At 43.1% G+C, this 20,598-nt stretch overlaps 1 protein-coding gene across 3 annotated transcripts in view; it reads right to left on the minus strand.

Annotated features, from left to right (window-relative positions):
• GPC3 (glypican 3) overlaps positions 1-20,598 on the minus strand; it is a 452,076-nt gene that overhangs the window by 143,005 nt on the left and 288,473 nt on the right. For all 3 annotated transcript variants that reach the window (XM_007462877.1, XM_007462876.1, XM_007462875.1), the window contains one exon: positions 16,718-16,843. In XM_007462877.1, the coding sequence (XP_007462939.1) occupies positions 16,718-16,843 (126 nt within the window). The remainder of the gene's footprint in view (positions 1-16,717; positions 16,844-20,598) is intronic.

A 20,598-nucleotide genomic window follows, 5' to 3' on the forward strand; every position in this document is an offset into this window, starting at 1 on the left:
CTGCTGAACTTTATTTAATGAACCGCCAAAGATTATGAGGATACACTGTTTTCACATGAATGGGTACTGCTGAAATACTTTAAAAGAAAGCTCAACATTCCTGCCACTATTTTGCCGTCAGCTTCTGCTGTCTTAGCCACAGTCATTTATAGGCACTGAAACCTTCAATGTGCAGGATTAGGCCCCTCCCGAGATCCTGAGCCAATGGTGACAAAGGCAGGAAGGTGATAGCTTAGCTGCCCAGCCTATCAGGCCCCAGTCTCTGGAATTAGTCTTTTGCTCCTCGGAGCCAGTATTTCATGCTTTTGGAGTGAATCTCAGATGTTCAGGCATGACTTCCTTTTGCCCGCTATATTTTCCCGGGCCATATGGCCTGAATTCCACCTTGGTTTCCTCGTTTGTATTCACCCCCAAGTCAGTCCTCTGCTTTCTCCAGTGCCCGGCACACAGTAGGCAGTCAATAAGCGTCTGTTGAACTGAACTGAAGAGTCTGAAGACCTCATCCGAAGCTCACCTTCGGTGGTGGAGACTCTGACCTATTCGGCCCAGCTCTTGTCAGTCTGTTCCCCTGGGGTCTTCCCCCTAAATCTGCAGCCAGTGACTGAGGACCTGTCTTACACTGGACTTTTGTCTGGGTCCTGCCAGGAAAACCTGCCCCTGTGTCCCACCTGCTAGATTGCGCCACTGTGGAAACCAACGGCTAGCTAGGGAATGGCAGAGTTCCTGCCCGGTGCCCCAGCAAACATCAGTATTCAGGTGGTGGGTCACTTCCCACTTGGGCCAGCCAGACAGGAGAGTTCCCACAGCCCAAGCACCACTCCTTCAGCCTCTGTCCCATCCCCAGGGACCAATCACCGGGGCCCCGACAGACACTGAGCCCACCCAAGAAACACACCTGCTAGTGATATCAATTTGCATCACAAACCCTTTTCCACTACTGTAAACTTTGGCCCACTTCTGGGCCTGATTTAATGAGATTTTACTGTTGTGTAAACAAATCTTCTGACCCATCTGTTATATTTGTATGGTCAAGGCAATAACTTTGAGAGGGTTTCAAATCTGATGGTGAGATTTCTAGGTTCTCAGTTTTGGGGGTCAGAGGAAGGATTTGCTGTCTTCCATCAGTATAGAATGTAAGTACCCTTTATTCCACACTTACCTATTAAGCACTTACATATAGCCCTGTGCTCAGCCACAGAACCCTGACAGTTGGAGGCACTGAATTTTCCAATGTTCTAGCTCATTATCTCCAGTTTGTATTTCATGAACCAGATCCTGGTTTTGGCTTTGGCAAATCTGGTCCTCAGAAAATGAAATCTTCAACTAGTGACTGTGTTGGATTCCCCTGCAAACTTGTGATTGACAGCATGCAGCTCTACCACTTCATGAGCCGAGGACACACACAGCAGCCTACCTCACATCATGACACCCAGAGAGCTGGCACAGAGCGCCATTGTGGCTGATGGGAGAGAGAAGGAACTAGCAAGAATAAGGGGTTAGACTTGCCCAAGGACGCTGAAAGGTCTGGTCTGAAGAAAGTGGAGCTGCCACTTCTGCTGCCTTCTCTCTCTCTCTTTTTTTTTTTTTAAATTTATTTGTTTTATTTGTTTTTAATTTTGGCTGCGTTGGGTCTTTGTTGCTGGGTGCGGGCTTTCTCTAATTGCAGCAAGCGGGGGCTACTCTTCGCTGCTGTGCGTGGGCTTCTCATTGTGGTGGCTTCTCTTGTTGCGGAGCACGGGCTCTAGGCACGTGGGCTTCAGTAGTTGTGGCACGCGGGCTCAGTAGTTGTGGCTCGCGGGCTCTAGAGCGCAGGCTCAGTAGTTGTGGTGCGTGGGCTTAGTTGCTCCGTGGCATGTGGGATCTTCCCGGACCAGGGCTCGAACCCGTGTCCCCTGCATTAGCAGGCAGATTCTTAACCACTGAGTCACCAGGGAAGCCCTCTGCTGCCTTCTCTTAAAATCAGCCTCAGAGCCCCAGAATCTAAGCTGCAGTCAGAGCCCTGGGTAGCAGAAGGAAACACACTCAGCAGGTGTCTGCCTGGTGGAAGACAGTGGCCACGGTGGGCATGGCCAGAGGAACCAGAACAGAGCCACGAGCACAGGGGAAAGAGCCTACCACACTGCCAGGGTCTGACTAGCAGAATCGCTCTGCCCTTGGCAGGTCCAAGCCTGGCACTGCCGCTCTCTAGTTGCCAGCAATAAAACTAAAGAATAACGGAGGGAAGGAAAGGTGAACTGAAGTGTAAACCACCCCCATTCCAACCGCCCCAGGAGCTGCAGGTGCCTTTAGCTCCTTGACTCTTTGCACCTGCTCTCCTGCCGGAACAAGTGGCCTATTGTGTGAGGCTGTACACAGGGAGGTGCTAAGCAAACAAAAGTGACTCTCCTGATCGTAAAATAGATGGGATTCCAGGAAAACTTTACCAAGCCAAATAAAAGTGATTGTAAAGCACTTGGTGAAACATAAACTGCTACATACATAAATACTTAATAAAAGCTCACAGCAATGCACACAAGGACAACTAGGTCAAAAATTACCCTAGCTCTCTAGCCCGGAGTGTCTCGGAAAAGAGAGAATGTTCTCCCTCCCTCGGGTTTTCTCAGCCACTTTGTATCCCTCTGCTCTTACCTGCCCTTCAGCCCTCGGCACTCCCCTAGATGTATCTGTCCCCTCAATGATATATCTCTGTGGTTAGAGGGCTTCTAATTTTCATTCTGGGTGGTTTGTGTCAAATATTATTAGGAGCAACAGACACTGAATTCCCTTTCTTTTGCTCAGAAGCTCCGCTGGGGTCGTGAGGTGCTATATGGGAGAGGACAATTTCTTTAAGGTTTAATTATGTGAATTTCACACCAAACTCTCCAACATCAGAAACTGAGACCTCTGACAACATCTCAAACAGCCAACCTACCTGCTCCCCTCTAGCCCCAAAGATACCTGGAGGATCTCTTCTAATGAGAATGATTACGCCCCGGGGCTCCTTTTGAATCGCTTTCACTTTGGTCTGTTTGGGAAGCCATCGGGGAAAGAACTGGAAATTCAAAGTCACCAAGGCGGCTTTATGGCATCCCTCCTCCTCTCGGACTCCTCCCTCCCTCAAATATCCTTGCCATAGGATCTCATGGCCTGTCAGAGCTTGAAAGAGCTTTAGAGGTCATCCTGTCTAACTCCTTCATTTTATAAATAAAATGCTGAAGGGCTGTGGCTGGCCCAAGGTCACACAAACCAGCTCGTGGTAGAGTTAAGACCCAGGCTGGACTTCCAGTCTAGGGCTGAAGGGTCTCTACTTGCATGGGCTCCACAGCTCCATAGGGGATACATAGGCAATGGCTTCATCATAAGAGATACTGTGTAGAGGAGATGGAATGGAGGTCATCGGCTCTTTCTCCCAGGAGATGCCACCGTCCGGCCCTGAGAAAATCTGAGAGCACAGAAGCACAGTGCAAGAGGCAGGAAAGGTACTGCAACTTTACTGGGTCTGGACTGGGGAGAGACCAAGGAAAGGATAGGATTTCGCAGCACAGGCCAGGGAAAGCCAGACAGGACACCCATCCCAGGTCTGCTGGACTAGAGAGGACAGCAAGCTTAGATCAGGGTTTCCATCAAGAACGGGAAGAAGGTAGGAGGGTTTTGAACCCATGAAGGAGAGAAGCCAAGCATCTGACAGGCAGTATAGTGGGTAAGAGAGAACAGATTGTCTGACTTTGGATCCCATCCCTCTTACTAGTGCTGTGGCTTCTGTTGTTAACATTATCAATAAATGGGGGTAATAATCATGTCCAGATCAGAAGGCTGTGGTGAGAATTAACATACTTAATGCACACATGGTAAGCACCATAGAAATGTTAGCTCTTATCATCATTAAGCACCTTCACTGTTTCAGTCCTACTTTCTGCAGTCAAATGCTCTACCACTGAGCTATACGCCCTCTGCTCAGTCCTACTTCCTGAAGTTACACTGCACCCTCAGACAGGATTTGGAGGGGGCAAAGGGAAGAGAGAAGTTTTCAGAATGCCTCAGGCAAGAAAAGGTAAGAGAAGGTAAATAGAGAAGGTAGAAAACCCAACAGAGCTGCAATTCCGCAGCTCTCCCTTCATCCATCCAAATGTAAACCTCCTACAACTGCACCTTTTCCCATATTTAGTAGCTCCTAAGGGCACAGGTGCCAGGAGGTGACCAACTGTCCCTCTTTGCCTGAGACTGAGAAATTTCCCGGGACTCGGGACTTTCTGTGTCCAAACTGGAAAGTCTTGGGCAAACTGGAACAAGCTGATCGCCGTAGCGGCCAGAAGGTGTTTGCTGTTCAGAATTGCTATTTGTTATAACTAGAGTGCAGAGCACTACTGCTAAATGCCACCCACTGGGGTTTGGAAAAGCTGTGCTATCCAGAAGCCATGTGAAGGGGGTTTTAATAGGACTTTCTTCGCGTCTATGAAGGGGGAAAAAAGAGTTTCTTCAATAAATGGGTTTCACCAGGGGAACGTTAGCCAGCTTGAGGATGATGGTCTTTAGCAGGACATTCACACAGCAACAGCCTCATTATCAATGATTCTTATTTGTTCACTTCAATTCTCCGATGCAGGCTGTCTTTCTCCATGTTCTATTCCCAGCACTGTTATTTATATGTGTTTGCAAGTAATAAAGCTGCATTTATTGTAAAAGTCTGTCACTCAGACTTTTCATTAATTTAAACTGATGCTACAAATCCCTCAAAGTATTTCCTTATGCAGGGTCAATTGGTTTATTCAACACCATGGCATGACTTGTTTAAAAACAGAATTTGTGGGAATAGGTGAATTTGCTTAAGGAAAACACATTTTTTTAAAGTAATATTTCTGGAGAGATGCATAGAGAGAGATACTCGGGAAGCTGCTAAAAGCTCTGTGTTTCTAAAGAGAGCCAGTAATGCTGTGTTAATTAGACAACATATAGTTCCATTTATTCGTGGTAGAACTTCCCTCCGTATCTGATCTACTTTTCTACATTAACACCCAGTAAATGGAGGGCGCCTCACAATTTTCAAAGCTATTTCATACATGTTTGCTTATTGGAGTCTCACAACACCCTATGAGGTTGCCAGGGGAGGCATTAATTTCACCGTTTCATAAAGGAGAAAAAAAAAAACAAAAACAACAGAGAGTTTAAGTAAACCTGTCCAAAGGCACACAGACATACCATGGGGAAGCTAGATCTGGCGCTTTGGTTTGTTCCAACAAGTATGTTTGTTGGCTTATTTATGGAATTCAATAAAAATGTATGGAGAGTCTACTCTATGGCAGGTACAACTAAGCAATGAGGATATATAGCTAGAAGACACAGTACTTGTCTTCTAGTGGAAGATTAGAGAAGACATGTAACCGGAGACGTGCCAGAGGGACACCTATGTGCTGAGGGTCTTAACCCAGACTAGGGCATATGGGGCAGGAGGGTTCAGGCTCCTCAGAAGAGATGCCATTGAGTCAAGGATAAGGAGAGGTGAGCCAGCACAGTACCTTTTTCTGGCCCCTTCTAGGATGGTCCTGGTCATTAGCTTTTCAGCCTGAGTTCTTGTGTAGCGTAACCCCCTACACATCCCTGCAACTCAAGGCTGGTGTACCCTGACCTCGGGTGAGGCCAGCGCACTCTGGCTCTCATGAAACGGGGACTCATCCCAGCTCCTGAAGTGCAGCCTGAAGCTGCGCCCAGAAGTGAGAAAGTGGACAAAACGGGCCAATGAATGGCTCAAACTAGGGTGTTTTTTTTTTTTTTTTTTTTTTTGCGGTACGCGGGCCTCTCACTGCCATGGCCTCTCCCGTTGCGGAGCACAGGCTCCGGACGCGCAGGCTCAGCGGCCACGGCTCACGGGCCCAGCCGCTCCGCGGCGCGTGGGATCTTCCCGGACCGGGGCACGAACCCGTGTCCCCTGTATCGGCAGGCGGACTCTCAACCACTGCACCACCAGGGAAGCCCCTAGGGTGGTTTAAGATCCATCTGACACGTGGATCACTAAAATATTTGGAGGCAAAAAGTAGGAAGCTCCTGTGACACCGGAGCTACAAATGAAAATACATTTTCCTTCACAGGGAAATGAAACTTCCTTACAGAGGCGACAAATCCAAGGATCAAAGCCAAACTCACGTAAAAAAGTAAAATTCATTGGCTTGAGAAATTGGGAAATCATGACCGATTTCAATGACCTCTCTCCTTTTCCACAAAGGTTAATCCAAGGGTGACAGGAAGGACTTCAGAGCACTGGACGACTAGACCCTTCCTGGTTTCTATTGTAAGCAAAATAGGAAGATTACCTGAGTCAATCACTGTTAAGAAGTTCTAGGAGGAACTGTTGAAACTGCCTTTGCTATAAAACAAGATATTGAAGGTAGGAAGGCCAGTCCAGTACATACCCATAGATTCAAATAACTCTCCCTTAATCACCAGTGGACCCAAATGCCCACCATTTGTGCCAAGCAGGGCCAGGGATGAGGATTTTAATGTTTTTGCAGACGGGAGAAGAAAAAAGATACAAATCAGAGGGAGCACGTAAAGCTGTTTCCCTGAAGAATTAAGAAATGGGTCACTGAAGGGAGCTAAAGCCAGGCTCCAACTCTCTTCCAGTAAAGAACTGGAAGGACCATTTTTATAGGCTTATTTTATTGAATAACAGCAGTAATAGCTACCCTTTCTTGAGGGCCTACTGTGTTCCAGGCACTATACTCTGTATTTCACAATCTTTCTGAATTCTCTCAACAATCCTCTAAAAGTAGAGATTATTAACTCCATTGTGCAGATGTGGAAACGGGCTCAGAGAAGACAAAGAGCTAATACATACTGGAGCAGAAATCCGAACCCAGGCTTGCTGACCCCAAAGTTGTGAGCTGAAACACTCTACCCCATGGCTTTTTACCACTGCCATGTAACTTCGCAATTTGCCTCTGTGTGCTTTTTGTTAACTCCCAAGTGCTTGACTTTATCAGTAAAAATCATCAGAGAAACTCAAGCCATATTTTGTATTTGCTTAAGTATAGGAAGAAAGGGCAAAAAGACTGGAGAGCTGAGTTTCTTTCAATGGAGTCCCCAAAAGCTTACCCTGGGGGAAGAACTGGGGCCAGTGGCAGTAAAGAAGTGGCACCTGCCAACCATGTCCTGCAGGCTGCAGGGGAGAAAAATGAAAACCACAACCACAAAAGTCCCAACAACAAGGCAGTCAGAGGGGTCTAAGAGCAGGGCCAACGGCAAGAGGCTCCCAAGAAAGAGGCTTCCCTAACAGGCCTCTCCCTGTCCTTCAAACTCGGAGTCGCAAGAGTCCATTTTCTTGATACTCAGCGACTGACTACCAGAAATAACACTTCTGGGTCAGAGTACCTGGATGAAAATGTTTCAGGTGTGTCCCATTTGTGTCAGTCAAAGGTGTTCTGATGAAGTGACACTGCTATCACTCAAGGACTGACCGTCTACTTCACCAGGAAAAGGCCAGGGCACTTGTGCCTTCCAGCAGCCTTGTTTCAATCAATTCGTCACCTCCTTTACATGCTCTCCGAGGGGTGAATAAAAAGCAATGGCAGATTTCAAATTCGTAAATAAATATCAACCAGAATGTATACAGCCAAAACCATGCTGGGTCCCATCGACGATTCTGACATTACTTAAAACATTTCTGGAATGCCCACTTAAAGCCAGTTTAAGTGTCACAAGAAATAAAGAGTCCCATTATTATCCTCTTACCCCAAATGAATCCCAAATGGTACGACCCTGCTTGAGCAGCCTCCCCATTCAACAGTTTTGTTCCAAAAGACGTATAGATATTTACCCTGAATCCAGTTTACCTTTACAGGAGGAATGGCCTACAGCTCTTCACCCTTGCTCTGGACCTTTAACTGTCCTGCTCAGCCACACTCTAATGACGTGATAACATCAACAGCTATCATTTATTCAGTGCCTACGGGCCAGCACACAGCTTCACAACAATCCTGCACAATACCATTATGCCCATCTCACAAACAAGGTAACAGAACGTGATGCTAAATGACTTGCCAGAAGCACAGAGTCAATGTGTAAACCAGGATGAAAATCTCCATCTGTATTGTTCTAATGACTGCGCTCACTCTTCCTGATAATGCACCGATCACCTGTTTCATGCATCCTAACCTCTCAGGGTCTTCTCCCTATAATTGTCTGTACCACTGATGATCAACGGGCTGAACACCAACAACCTGCAGACTGCGGGAACGGCCATATGCCCTCAAGGCTTTTCCTAAAGAAGATGTCCCAAGATATTTTAAGGACTGGCAGCCTCAGTGAAATCAGTCGGTGACCTACCAGAGCGCCTACTCGGAAGGAGAAATACTTCAAGGACGTAAAAGCCCTGATGTGCTAAATAAATAATTTCTTCAAAGCAATTATAGTCCTTCATGGACCCATCTCCTAAGCCTTCCCAGCAAAAATAGAAGAGGTCTGGTGCACAGAGCAGTGACAGTGAGAGGAGACAGGTCTTACTCCACCTTCAGAATCACATTTCAAAGAGGAAGCTGTGTGGTGATATTGATTTGTTGACGGTATGGATATGCTGGGACCTGCCTCGGAGGCCCCAAATGCTCTCCATATAATGAGATGATCCAACTGAGCACGGTGGGGCTGGCGTAAGAACTAAGAGAACACAATCTGCTTCAAGAATAAGCCATCCAGCCTTCAACAGGTGGCTACAGACATCACTGCTGAGCCATGAGGATGTCTCCTCCTGCTACTTCAGACCTGACACTTGACAAGTACAGCCCATCCTGAACGTGGCAGACCATATTATGCTGTCAGTCAGTAGGATAAGCTGGGTTTTTCTCACTCAATTCTGCAGGTAGAGCTGCTGTATGTGACACTATAATCTTAAGGGATAAATGTCACTGTATTGCCATAGAGGAGGTTCTGAAAAATAGCTGTCACTAAAGACAACTTTTGACATAAATCTATAACGGAAAATATGTCAGTCTAAGTAAGCCCTTACAGGAATTATTACATGGGGGCGTACCCCAAATTTATCTGTCTTACCTTACCAAGATTATAAAAAAATCTCTAGCTGACACATATATTTCATGCTACACCAAGTTAAGTCATTTTCTATGTAATCTATTTTTCCTTCAAAACTTTTCCATGAAAAATCTTGACTTACCTAAAGCAAGTTAGAATACATAAGCTGCTATACTAGCTATACCTCAGTATTTTCATTCTAGGACATACACTCAAATCAGAAAAAAGTGAAGTGTCATGTTTCTGCTTCCAGGAAAACTGAATGAAATGAAATCCAAAAAATGTCTGAAGGGGACCAAGAACTGTGGAGGTAGACAGTGCTCCAAACAAAATAAAGTTACTTTCCCAGTCAAAAAAAAAAAAATATATATATATAATTTTAGTTTTTTATTTTATTTTATTTTTTATATATATATATATATATACCAAAGTCCTATTTGTCCCTCTCTCCCTCCTGCCAGCCTTTCATAAGCAGAGCTTCCTACAGGATAGGGGGCAAAGGAAGAACTAGCAATGAGAAGAGCTGGGGTATTGAAGGCCGACCACAGTTTCTAACCCTCCGACCATCACAACAGGGGCTGCTAGGAAGAGCTATAAGCCTTGGCTACAGCAGGAGTTTAGTCTGACTTGTGCCTAAACAAGTTCAGAAGTAAATGACTTTAGAACCTGACTCAATACCATTCAATATTATTTCTGTGATCCGCCGTTTACTTTCTTTCCTGTGCCCACTTCCTCTTGGCTCTGTTTTTTATTTTATATTTGCCTCCCCACTGGTGTTTTCATTGGCTATCCCATATTCAAAGTTCTATGTACACTGCCTTGAGCCTTTTGGAGAAAAGCTACAACGTAAGCCTAAACTAACAAACAACACTCAAATAATAAATAATAACCTATTTTAGCATGAGAACATGGGAGCTATATAGAGCGACTGCTGCATATCACTGGCCTGTTCTGATGTGATTGGAATGAGCTGTGCAAGTGAATATGTATACACTCCACACATCGGTCTTTTCTTCAATTAATTCCTTCATAACCAGATTGAAGACCCTGAAGGTCTTTCCATTTTGCTCTTTAAACCAGTGAAAACCTTGATAGTGCTAGAAATTGGTCCCTCCCCTACCTCAAGTCCTCAAAACAGTGTTCTTAAAATAGCTGCATTATAAAAACAGAATCGACTATTTCCCCTCACCTTTCCTACATTATAGGGCAAAACCCAGCCGTTTTGTTCATCTCATTTAAAAAAAAATATTATTTTGTACATGTCAGGAATTGGGTGTTAACGGTTCTCTCATTCATTCCCACTTGTTGACATGACACAGTCTATCCCTCCAACTCAGCAGAAGAAAAACAGTCTCGTTACGCTACTTTTCTGAAGCATCCAGAAGGTTTAGAGACAAGAACCAAACTCCTTGAGAATTAAAATAATTGCTTTGTATATTCCTGCTTCTGCCTTTCCAATTAAGCAGAGAAATCCTGGAGAGGCACTATAAACATTGGAAGACTTGTCTGATCAGTGGAAATAAGGGAGAATTTGCAGTGAGTGTGTACGTATACCATTTCTCAGGTGAAATGGAAGATAAGATTGCGTAGGAGGGAGAGGACGCACGTTCAGTGCAATGTGCCCCCGCGGATCTCAGGGAGTTTATTCTCTAATGCCAGGTGCCCCACGTACTCCACTGAGAGTCCCAGAGTCATGCCGAGAAAATATAAAATGGATACTGATCCATAATGAACAAAAGTGGCCATGCAGATCTACCAGCCAGAAGATAACAGCAATATTCTGGGGCTGACGTTTTGATCCAGGCCCATCAAGCACAGCAACATGGCAGAGGAGCAACAAAACCAGCTAGGAGTGGATACAGAGGGAACTGAGGCATCGTGCCACAAAGTATAAGTAGTTGTATATGTGCAATTGATAAACCTCAAAGTCACTAGGGAAGTATAAACTCCTATAGGAGGTATGCGGACTGCAGGAGAGACCAGCTGACTATACACACAGCGCTCGCTGAGAGAAAAAGACTCATGGGAGAAAAAATGCAAAGGAATATAGAGATGAGGCCAGGTGGGGGAGAGGCTAGCATTTAGGTGGTGGTCAAGTATGATGGGGGTGGGAGACCTGAAGGCTGTCCTGTCCTCAAGGTTAAGGGTGAGCCAAGCTGATTCAGAAATGGTGGGAGAAGCCTGATTAGAGCAGTAGTTGCTCAGGGTTAATATAAAGATGGGTGGAAAACTGATGACTGGATAACGAAAATGTGCTATACCCATGCAATGAAATATTATTTGGCCACAAGAAGAAAAGAAGTGCTGATACATGCTACAATTTGGATGAATCTGAAAAACATTATGCTAAGTGAATGGTTCCATTTATATGAAATATCCAGAATTGGTTAGTTGCCAGGGGCTGCAGGAAGGGGAGAATGGGAAGTGATCACTAATGGGTATAAGGTTTCCTCTGGGGTGATGACAAAGTCTTGGAACAAGATAGAGGTGATGACTGTACAACATAGTGAATGTACTAAATGCCACTGTATTGTGTACCTTAAAATGGTTAATTTTATATTATATGAATTTCACCGTAATAAAACACACACACACACACACACACACACACACTAGCATGCACGCCCAATACAAATGGGTAGGAGCCTCTGCTGTGACGGCTCTGAGGGGAGCTCTGCCTGGACTGCTGAGGAAGGAGGCTGGTTGACTTTTTTCCTCTCATTCTTCTCCTTAAGTTGTAAACTCCTCAGCAGGGGCAGGCACTGCATTCTACCTATCACTGGATGCCCCACAGGGCCTAGTACATAGTAAGTGCTCAATCTCTGTTGAAGGAACCTGCATTATCAGATGTTAAATGTAGGGGAAAAAACCCAGTATTTTTTTCTAACTAAGGTTTTTGAACACGTATAGGTTCAAACAGTTTCTCTCTTATGCTATTTTAAAATAAACTTGATTAAACAATAAAATAGGGCTTACATAATATCAAACCATCCAGAAGAAGGGTGAATATTTCAGCCAGTTTTCCAGATATTTGGCCTAACAGTTCTAAAAAGGTGTTTGAGAATGTATTTGCTAATTTGTTCACTCTTCATACAGGCAAAGCCTACATTTAGCTGTTAAGCCCAGTGTTAGCTTACTTCTGTGGGCTCCTTTATTTTTCTCTTGGTCTCAGAGATTCTGTAATTGAAATTCACTGTAGTTCTACAAAGGCAAAAGAAGGAGGATTTTCTGCCTTTGGCAACGGCAGGAGATCTTTGCCTGTAGGATACATGGTGACTCTCACGATGGAGTATACCTCACACAAGCCAAGCCTGCTAATTTGAAGATTTCTCTGTGAAATCCTGGAAGCCAATATTTATCTCCAGCCAAGATGAGGAGGTGGTGGAGGGAGGGGGAGGTGAGAAGGACAAATGATGCTTATGTGGTACTCCGAGACTAGATCTGTGAAAACGTTCTTTTCCTGCATAGTTCAACTGATTTTGTTCATAAGAGATAAAAATTGAAAGGATGTGAAATATGACCTCATTTAGAGAGACAATGACTTGTTTGACTCTTTAAAAGTTGAAAGATCTGTACGTCCATAGTAGGAGGGTATAAACAGCTATGATAACCCAGCTGACATGGATATTGATCAATATTTTCTTCAACATCAATATTTTCTTTTTAATCAGGTGTCTCCACTGACAAGTCTTGTTCTCTCTCAAGATCCTTGCTTTTCATAAATTTTCTTGACTAAAAAAAGGAACACAAATCCAACCTATAAAGGCAACAAAGTCACAAGCCACTTGACAATATGAATTGGCAACTGTTACTCAGGACTAAATTAAATGAGAAACTAAATGAAAAGCACTGGAAAGAGGATTTAACTATAGATGAGACATGCAGCGCAAAGCTAATCTTCATAAATGGTGCAAACAGAGGGCACACATGTCCTCAGGGTACAGAACTTCATATTATTAAATGTATATTCTTGAGTAATTTGGTAAAAATCTAGTTCGACACTATTCCCTAGTCCCATCGTTGCGTTAGGTCAGTGATTAAAGTACAGGTTAATTATAACACGAGGTTGCCAACCATGGAAGGGTCACTTCCTGGATTACACTATCCTTATTCTGTCTACCAACACGTTTGATTTCCTTCCTGCCTCCCACCTTCTTTTGTCTTCCTTCCTTCTTTTATTCCTGCAGACTATATATCAACAGTAAAAGTTGTTCCGAAAAAATTGTTTTTTCAAAGTACAAGTAAGAGTTTGGAATAATAGTTTTCCTCCATACTATAATATTTATTCTATCATTTTCAATATCCTAAGATATTAAAAGCTAGCAAATTAAACAAAGAAGTTTAACAGTTATTTTCATGGTGCAGAAGTGCATTTAGTTAACTTTTGGACTCATTTAAAGTTAGCAGCACCGCAACTAGAGAAAGTCCGCGTCCAGCAACAAAGACCCAATGCAGCCAAAAATAAATAAATTTAAAATAAAATAAAATAAAATAAAGTTAGCAGGCTTTGGATTCTTCCATTCGATAGAAAAGGACTTTCTTGGTTCCAGGACAACATCCTTCATGAAAGGCATACTGAACATGAAGTAGTATATGGGTAAAATTCAATTTTTAAAAATCCCACTAATTCGGGGCTTCCCTGGTGGCGCAGTGGTTAAGAATCCACCTGCCAATGCAGGGGACACGGGTTTGAGCCCTGGTCCGGGAAGATCCCACGTGCCGTGGAGCAACTAAGCCCGTGCGCCATAACTACTGAGCCTGCGCTCTAGAGCCTGCGTGCCACAACTACTGAAGGCCACGTGCCACAACTACTGAAGCCCACGTGCCACAACTACTGAAGCCCGTGCGCCTATAGCCCAGGCTCTGCAACAAGGGAAGTCACGGCAATGAGAAACCCACGCACCACAACAAAGAGTAGCCCCTGCTCACCGCAACTAGAGAAAGCCCGCGTGCAGCAGTGAAGACCCAGTACAGCCAAAAAAAAATTTAAAAAAAACACAGGCCTGGGCTTCCCTGGTGGCGCAGTGCTTGAGAGTCCGCCTGCCGTTGCAGGGGACGCGGGTTCGTGCCCCGTTTCGGGAGGATCCCACATGCCGCGGAGCGGCTGGGCCCGTGAGCCATGGCCGCTGGGCCTGCGCGTCCGGAGCCTGTGCTCCGCAAATGGGAGAGGCCACAACAGTGAGAGGCCCGCATAACGCAAGAAAAAACAAACAAAACAAACAAACAAACAAACAAAAAACAAACAAAAAAAAAACCAAAAAAACACAGGCCTGCCTGACAAGAAATTCTTTTGAATTAGCTAAAACTGGATCATCTGATATACCAGAAGACATATCCAGTGGGGTTACAACATTTGCTCTAAACAATCACAACAGTGAGGAAACATATTAGTGCTTGATTCACAGTAGGTACTCAAATATTTGTTAAATGAGTAAATAAATGAATGATTACTTTAGTAAATAAATATAAACCAAAATTTCCATGGTTACAAGATATGCTGCTTAAAACAAATTAGTGTTCAGGGATTGTTCATTTTTCACCATCTTAATATACCAATGGGTAAGCCATTGGGATGGTCTCTCATCAAGTTTATGCAAGAACCACGTATTTGACCTGTGGGCGTTTTTCTTTTTAAATATTATACCATTTATACCTGTTTTAAGGCATCTGCTTTTTATAAAGCCAAATAGCCAACTGCTTTTCTTTGACAATTTAAATGAATACGTGGTAACAGTCAGGTACATTTCCATGATTCTACTCAGTACCTGATAAGAGATTTTAGGGTGATAAAGATACACCATTTCTCCAGAATAGAGTGGGCTACATGGGGCCATTAATCCCTCCAGCCTGATTCACATTTGCTACAGAGAAGTCTATCTCCAGGGTGGCATGCAACCTCAGTCTCATTAGCACCTCATTCTCATTGTTCCAGGTCAGTACAAAGCTTACTTGAGAAACAAGCTGTTTTCAGGCACGTGTTCTACTTTGCATTGGGAAGAGGAGGGGTGGTGGGGAAAGGAAGAAAAAAAGAGAAGTAACATGAACTGAGCTTCCATTATCTGCCAGTCTGCTAGGGGCTTTACCTCACCTACTAGGTACAACAACCCTGTGAGATGCCCCTTCCTTACAGAAGAGGACCTTGAGACTTTCTAGGTGAAGTGACTCACCCCAGGGCACACGCAGTCAGTAACAGAACTGAGATGCAAATCCAAGTTCATCTGGCTCCAAAGCCTTCCTCTGTCCATGACATTACACTGCTAATTAATTCCGTGATTAATTAATGATTAATTATCCTGTGTCCAGATATTGGGTTCCACTAGAATGTAAGCTCCTCAAAGCAAGTAACTTGCCTATCTTGTTCACCCTCATATCCCTAACTCCTACCTTGGTGCCTAACACATAGTATCTCAAACATAAATGTTGAAGGGATGGATGAATGTATAAATCCATAAGGAAATGAAACACACAGACTGCCGGAGCCAGAGGTGCTCTAATCCAACCATCTCAGTTTTTAGATGGGGAAACTAAGGCTCGGAGGGATTAAGTCGCTTGCCCTTGGTTAAACAACTGGTCAGTGAAAGATTCAGAACTTGCATCCAGGTCTCTTCTGTATTCTCCTCTACAACATGCTACCCCTTGCACAGACATTTTTGAAAGCATGTTCATCAACTCCATATGGTTTCCTAAGCATTCTACCCTCCCGATTTAATTCTTTAATTGTAAGCTATTCCTTACACATGCAAAGCAATGGAGGTTAGGAATACCATTAGCCCACTAGAATGAAAGCTCACTGAGGACAGGAAAATTTGCCTGTTCTTTTCACTTCGACATGACTGGCACTTAGAAAATGCTCAGTAAATATTTGCTGAAGAAATGAATATATATTATTTCCTTTCCAGTGATAAGCAAATTCTTCAGAGATGACGAATGTCAGCACAGATTATACTAAGAAACGCTCAAATGATTAAACATTTCAGTAAAAATACTGTGAAATGGTACTCTTCCTTCCCTCCGCTTTCTTCTTTCCTCTATCTTCATCTAGAACACGGGGCACGGGGCAGGGGAGATAATGCTATTTCATAGGATTGATGTAAGGATAAAAAGAGTTAATACATAATAAGCACTTAGCCTGGTGCTTAACATGTAGTTAACTCTCAATAAATAACAGCTATTAGTACAAATATGATTTCTTCAAATCAATCAATCAATCAATAAGGGCCCACATATTGGGAAGATGGAAGAAGCCAAAGACACCCCCCCCCCCAAAAAAAAAGACTTGTTTTATGCTTTACAATTTGTAAAATGTTCCTGAATCCATAGTTCTCCATGTGCTTCAAAGTTTGTAAGTTCTAGGGCTTCTCTGGTGGCGCAGTGGTTGAGAGTCCGCCTGCCGATGCAGGGGACACGGGTTCGTGCCCCGGTCCAGGAAGATCCCACATGCTGCGGAGCGGCTGCGCCCGTGAGCCTGTTGCTCGGCAACGGGAGAGGCCACAACAGTGAGAGGCCCGCATACCGCAAAATAAAAAAAAAAAAAAAGTTTGTAAGTTCTATGAGGGCTATAAGTTATAGACAGCATCCGCCATGTCAGAGATGTTCATGTGTATGTTTTTTTCTAGAATTTTTCTCATGAAATTAATGGAGAGAAGACATAACTAACATTGAGATGAACATATGATGAGTATTCCTCAAATACTGCTATAATTTAACATTAGAAAGAGATTACCTCTCCACGAGCTCTTGTCCATTCCAGCAAAGGGTGTCGTTTTCAGCCACAGGGCTATGGCTGCAGATGTAGCCAGGCAAAGCACTATAGAAGCTGATGAAAGCTTTTAACTTCTGAATTAGCTCCCTGAAAGAAAAACAAAACATCTGTGTATAAGATGCAAGTAAACGCAGCATGAGGAAAGTTTAATTTCCTTATCAGCATGACAGAAAGGCTCTGCCAGGCTGATTAGAGCAATAAATGATTTAAAAAGACATTCTTGGCTACAAGGCCACAATTTAGGGGTTTTTTTTTAAATCAATAAAATAATAGAAAAAAAATTTGCCTGCCAAAAATGGTGCTGTTCCTATCAGAAGGATGATTTAATTCCACCATCCATTTTTCTAACACGTTCAGCTTCCATTTTTTGTTCAGATGCTGTTACCCACATTCTCAAAGGTGCTGATTACAAGGCACACTGGAGCACTACATATCTTTTGGTTTCTGAGTGTAACTGAGTGCACTGATTGTAATTTACAATGCTATTACCCTAGAGATGGCCCCTTTTCATACAGACTCTGGCTAATAGTTGCAGATCAGAATCGTAGGGTGCTCAAAGCAGTATAAGCTCTGTGAAATTCTCCTGACAATATCGTCAGAGAAACTCACATCTGCTAAAGGAGGAAGGTTTCTTTGTTCTTTGTTTATATATTGTGGTTCCTATGGGGGTGGGGTGGGAGGGGTCCTAGTATATTTTATTATATATTTGCTCTGGCTTTCATGTTATGAGTGTGTGTGTGTGTGTGTGTGTGTGTGTGTGTGTGTGTGTGTGAGAGAGAGAGAGAGAGAGAGAGAGAGAGAGAGAGAGAGAGAGAGACCAAGCGAACGTATTATATATGCAAATATGTATAAACACACACCCATAAATACCCAGCAAAACTTTTGGCCTATTATCTTCTTTCAGATGTACATGGACATACAAAATAAGATACTACAGACTGGAAAGAAGTGTTTATGCTTATTAAGAAATATTAAAATATCTATGCAATAGATGTCCAGTAGTAAACAAACCAAAATAAAATACTCTTTATATTCTAAAGCAAATATTCCTTGTAGAAAGGAAGTTAAAGAGTACTTCATATATATTCAAGTCTATCTTAAGTCTTCACTAAGTTTGTAGAGACTCTCACCAGGGAATTTGCTGGCAGTGGAGTAATTACACAATATTGTCTCCAGGCTAACAATGGACTGACCTGATATACAGGCCTCTAGAGGAGCCCAGAAACGCCTTCTGGGGGTTGTTCTCAGATCTGGCCAAAAGAGGAAGACTGGTGGAAATTACTGTCTTGCATTTAATGCCATTTTCCATTTTACTACCATTCATTTCAACTAATAATTTAGAGAAAGAGAGAGAGAGTGCGCTTACGACACTCAGCACATCTTCACAAAGGCTCGGGTCACAGTAAAGCCAGGGTGATGTACAGAACAACTCGAGAAGGGTTACTGAGACATATATAACTCCTGATACCCCAACAGTTACTTCCTGCTATGCTCAAGCCCTCTCACAGCCTACTGCTGGTTGCTGAGCTCTGTCAATCTCCAAAGTGAAGAGGCTCAATATAGGGCTCTGAAGATAAAAGTCAGCACTATAGTTTCTCACAGAGGAAAAAGATGGGTTCAATTAATGCTAATAGGGGAGATGCTCTGTTTTACAAGGTAATAATACGGTTCCCAAGAGTGGAAACTGAAAGACTAAAGGCTGAGTAATTCCCCTCATTCCATGAGGAAATGGAATACAGCCATTAGTCTATGGGAAGTGATGGCCCTCCCTTTAATGAAAGAGTTGCCCTTAGGCCTCCTCCTACCTTCAAACTCTCTCTCACTAACATAGCACATAGCAAGAAAAACTGAACCTCATAGCAAAGCCTTCCAATTTGACTTCCCTAGAAGTTAAAACAAACAAACAAACAAACAAACAAACAAACGTAACACTCTGAACTCCTTCCAGCCTCCCAACTCTTGCAGCTTTTTTCTTGGCTGATCATAAAGATCATTGACAAACTGGAGAAGATTCAGAGAGGGTCTATCTAAATGTCGAGGGGACAAAGGGCTGCAATAAACCTAAGACCTCCAACTTTAGTATGAAGGGATATTACTTGGTGGGGTCAAAATAAAAGTCTAAGAAAGCCACAAAGACTGTGAATAATGTCTAGGTCATCAAATTCTAGAACTCGGGGAATCTCTCTGAAACTTGAGCAAGGTAACCTGGGGAAATAACAGAGCATCCTGTATCACAGAGTACTCATTACCTCCATAGGACATACAGGATGGACCTAGGGAGAGATAGTGTTTTTAAAACTTGCTTCTGAATTAGTTATTTTGAATTTAGAACACAGTTTCGTTTAGGAACTATGATACAGGGATGGCTGGATTCTCAGAACAGCCCCTTAAAACCCATTAGGAGTAGTAGCTAAGAGCACTGATTTTGGAGTCTGACCCACGTGAGTTTCAAATGCCAGTTACTCTCTCACTTACTTAGCAGTAAACCCTTACTAGACAGATTCTCAACTTCTCTGAGGCTTAGTTTCTTTATCTGCAAAATGAAGCAAATGATAGGCTGCTGGGATGATTAAATGAGACAATGCATGTAAAGTGCTTCGCATGGTACCTGGCACAGAGTAATACCTCCACAGTGTTAGCCATTTGGCAATTTATTTCCATTATTATGAGCCTGTAGAATATAAATATTGTATATATATGAAATATATATTATATTCCAGATAAATTTATGTATGCAAGATAATTAAGTTGTTTTTAAGTTCCAGATAACTTTACATGTGCAAGATAAATAATACCTCATCTTTTAGGGTGGGTATTAAAAAGTACAACCATGTTTTCTCCCTAAATATTTTTCCTGTGATTCTTTTTCAAAAATTAGCTAGCTATTGGGCTGGGTAAATCACTGGACTAATCTGGTATAGCAGTTTAGATGGTCTTTGCCTGGTAGGAAAGTGGTGGTGGCCCTCACAAGGATTTGTGTCTAAGAATCCGAAATTGAGTACCAAATGTGGAAGACCACGCCAAGATGAAGTCGAGTTTAAAAAGGTAGGTTAATCATCAGGGAAAGGCAAATCAAAACCACAGTAAGATACCACTTCAAGACAACTATAATAAAAAAGACAACAAGTGCTGGGAAAGGTGGGGAGAAATTGGAACTCCCACACATTGATGGTGGGAATGTAAAACAGCACAACCACTGTGGAAAATAGTTTGGTGGCTCTTCACAAAGTTAAGCATAGAGTTACCACATGACCCAGCAATTCCACTACTAGGTGCATAGCCAAAATAATTAAAAACAAGTACTCAAATAAGTACATGTACATGCATGCTCATAGCAGTACTATTAACAATAGCCAAAAGGCGGAACAAGACAGATAGGTAAACAAACACATATTCTATACAATGGAATAGTCTTCTGTCTTTAAAAAAAGTATTCCTGCGTGCTACAACATGGGTGAACCTTGAAAACATTATGCTAAGTGAAAGAAACCAGTCATGAAGGGTCACATATTATATGATTCCATTTATGTGAAATGTCCAGAATAGGCAAATTTAGAGAGGCATAAAGTAGGTTAGTGGTTGCTTTGGGCTGGGGGCGGTGACGGTTGGGGAATGATAGCTAAAAGGTGTGGGGTTTCTTCTTGAGGTGATGAAAATGTTCTAAAATTGATTGTGGTGATGGTTGCACAACTCTGTGAATATAGTAAAAAGAGCTGAATTATATACTTTAAATGGATGAACTGTATGGTGTGTGGATTATATCTCAATAAAGCTGTTATTGAGATTTATCTCCAAAAAAGGGTAGAGAAGAGGTGAAATATGTCTCAGGGAAAGAGAGGCTT

The sequence above is a fragment of the Lipotes vexillifer genome, unplaced genomic scaffold, assembly GCF_000442215.2.
Source record: "Lipotes vexillifer unplaced genomic scaffold, Lipotes_vexillifer_v1.1 scaffold481, whole genome shotgun sequence".
NCBI lineage: Eukaryota > Metazoa > Chordata > Mammalia > Artiodactyla > Lipotidae > Lipotes > Lipotes vexillifer.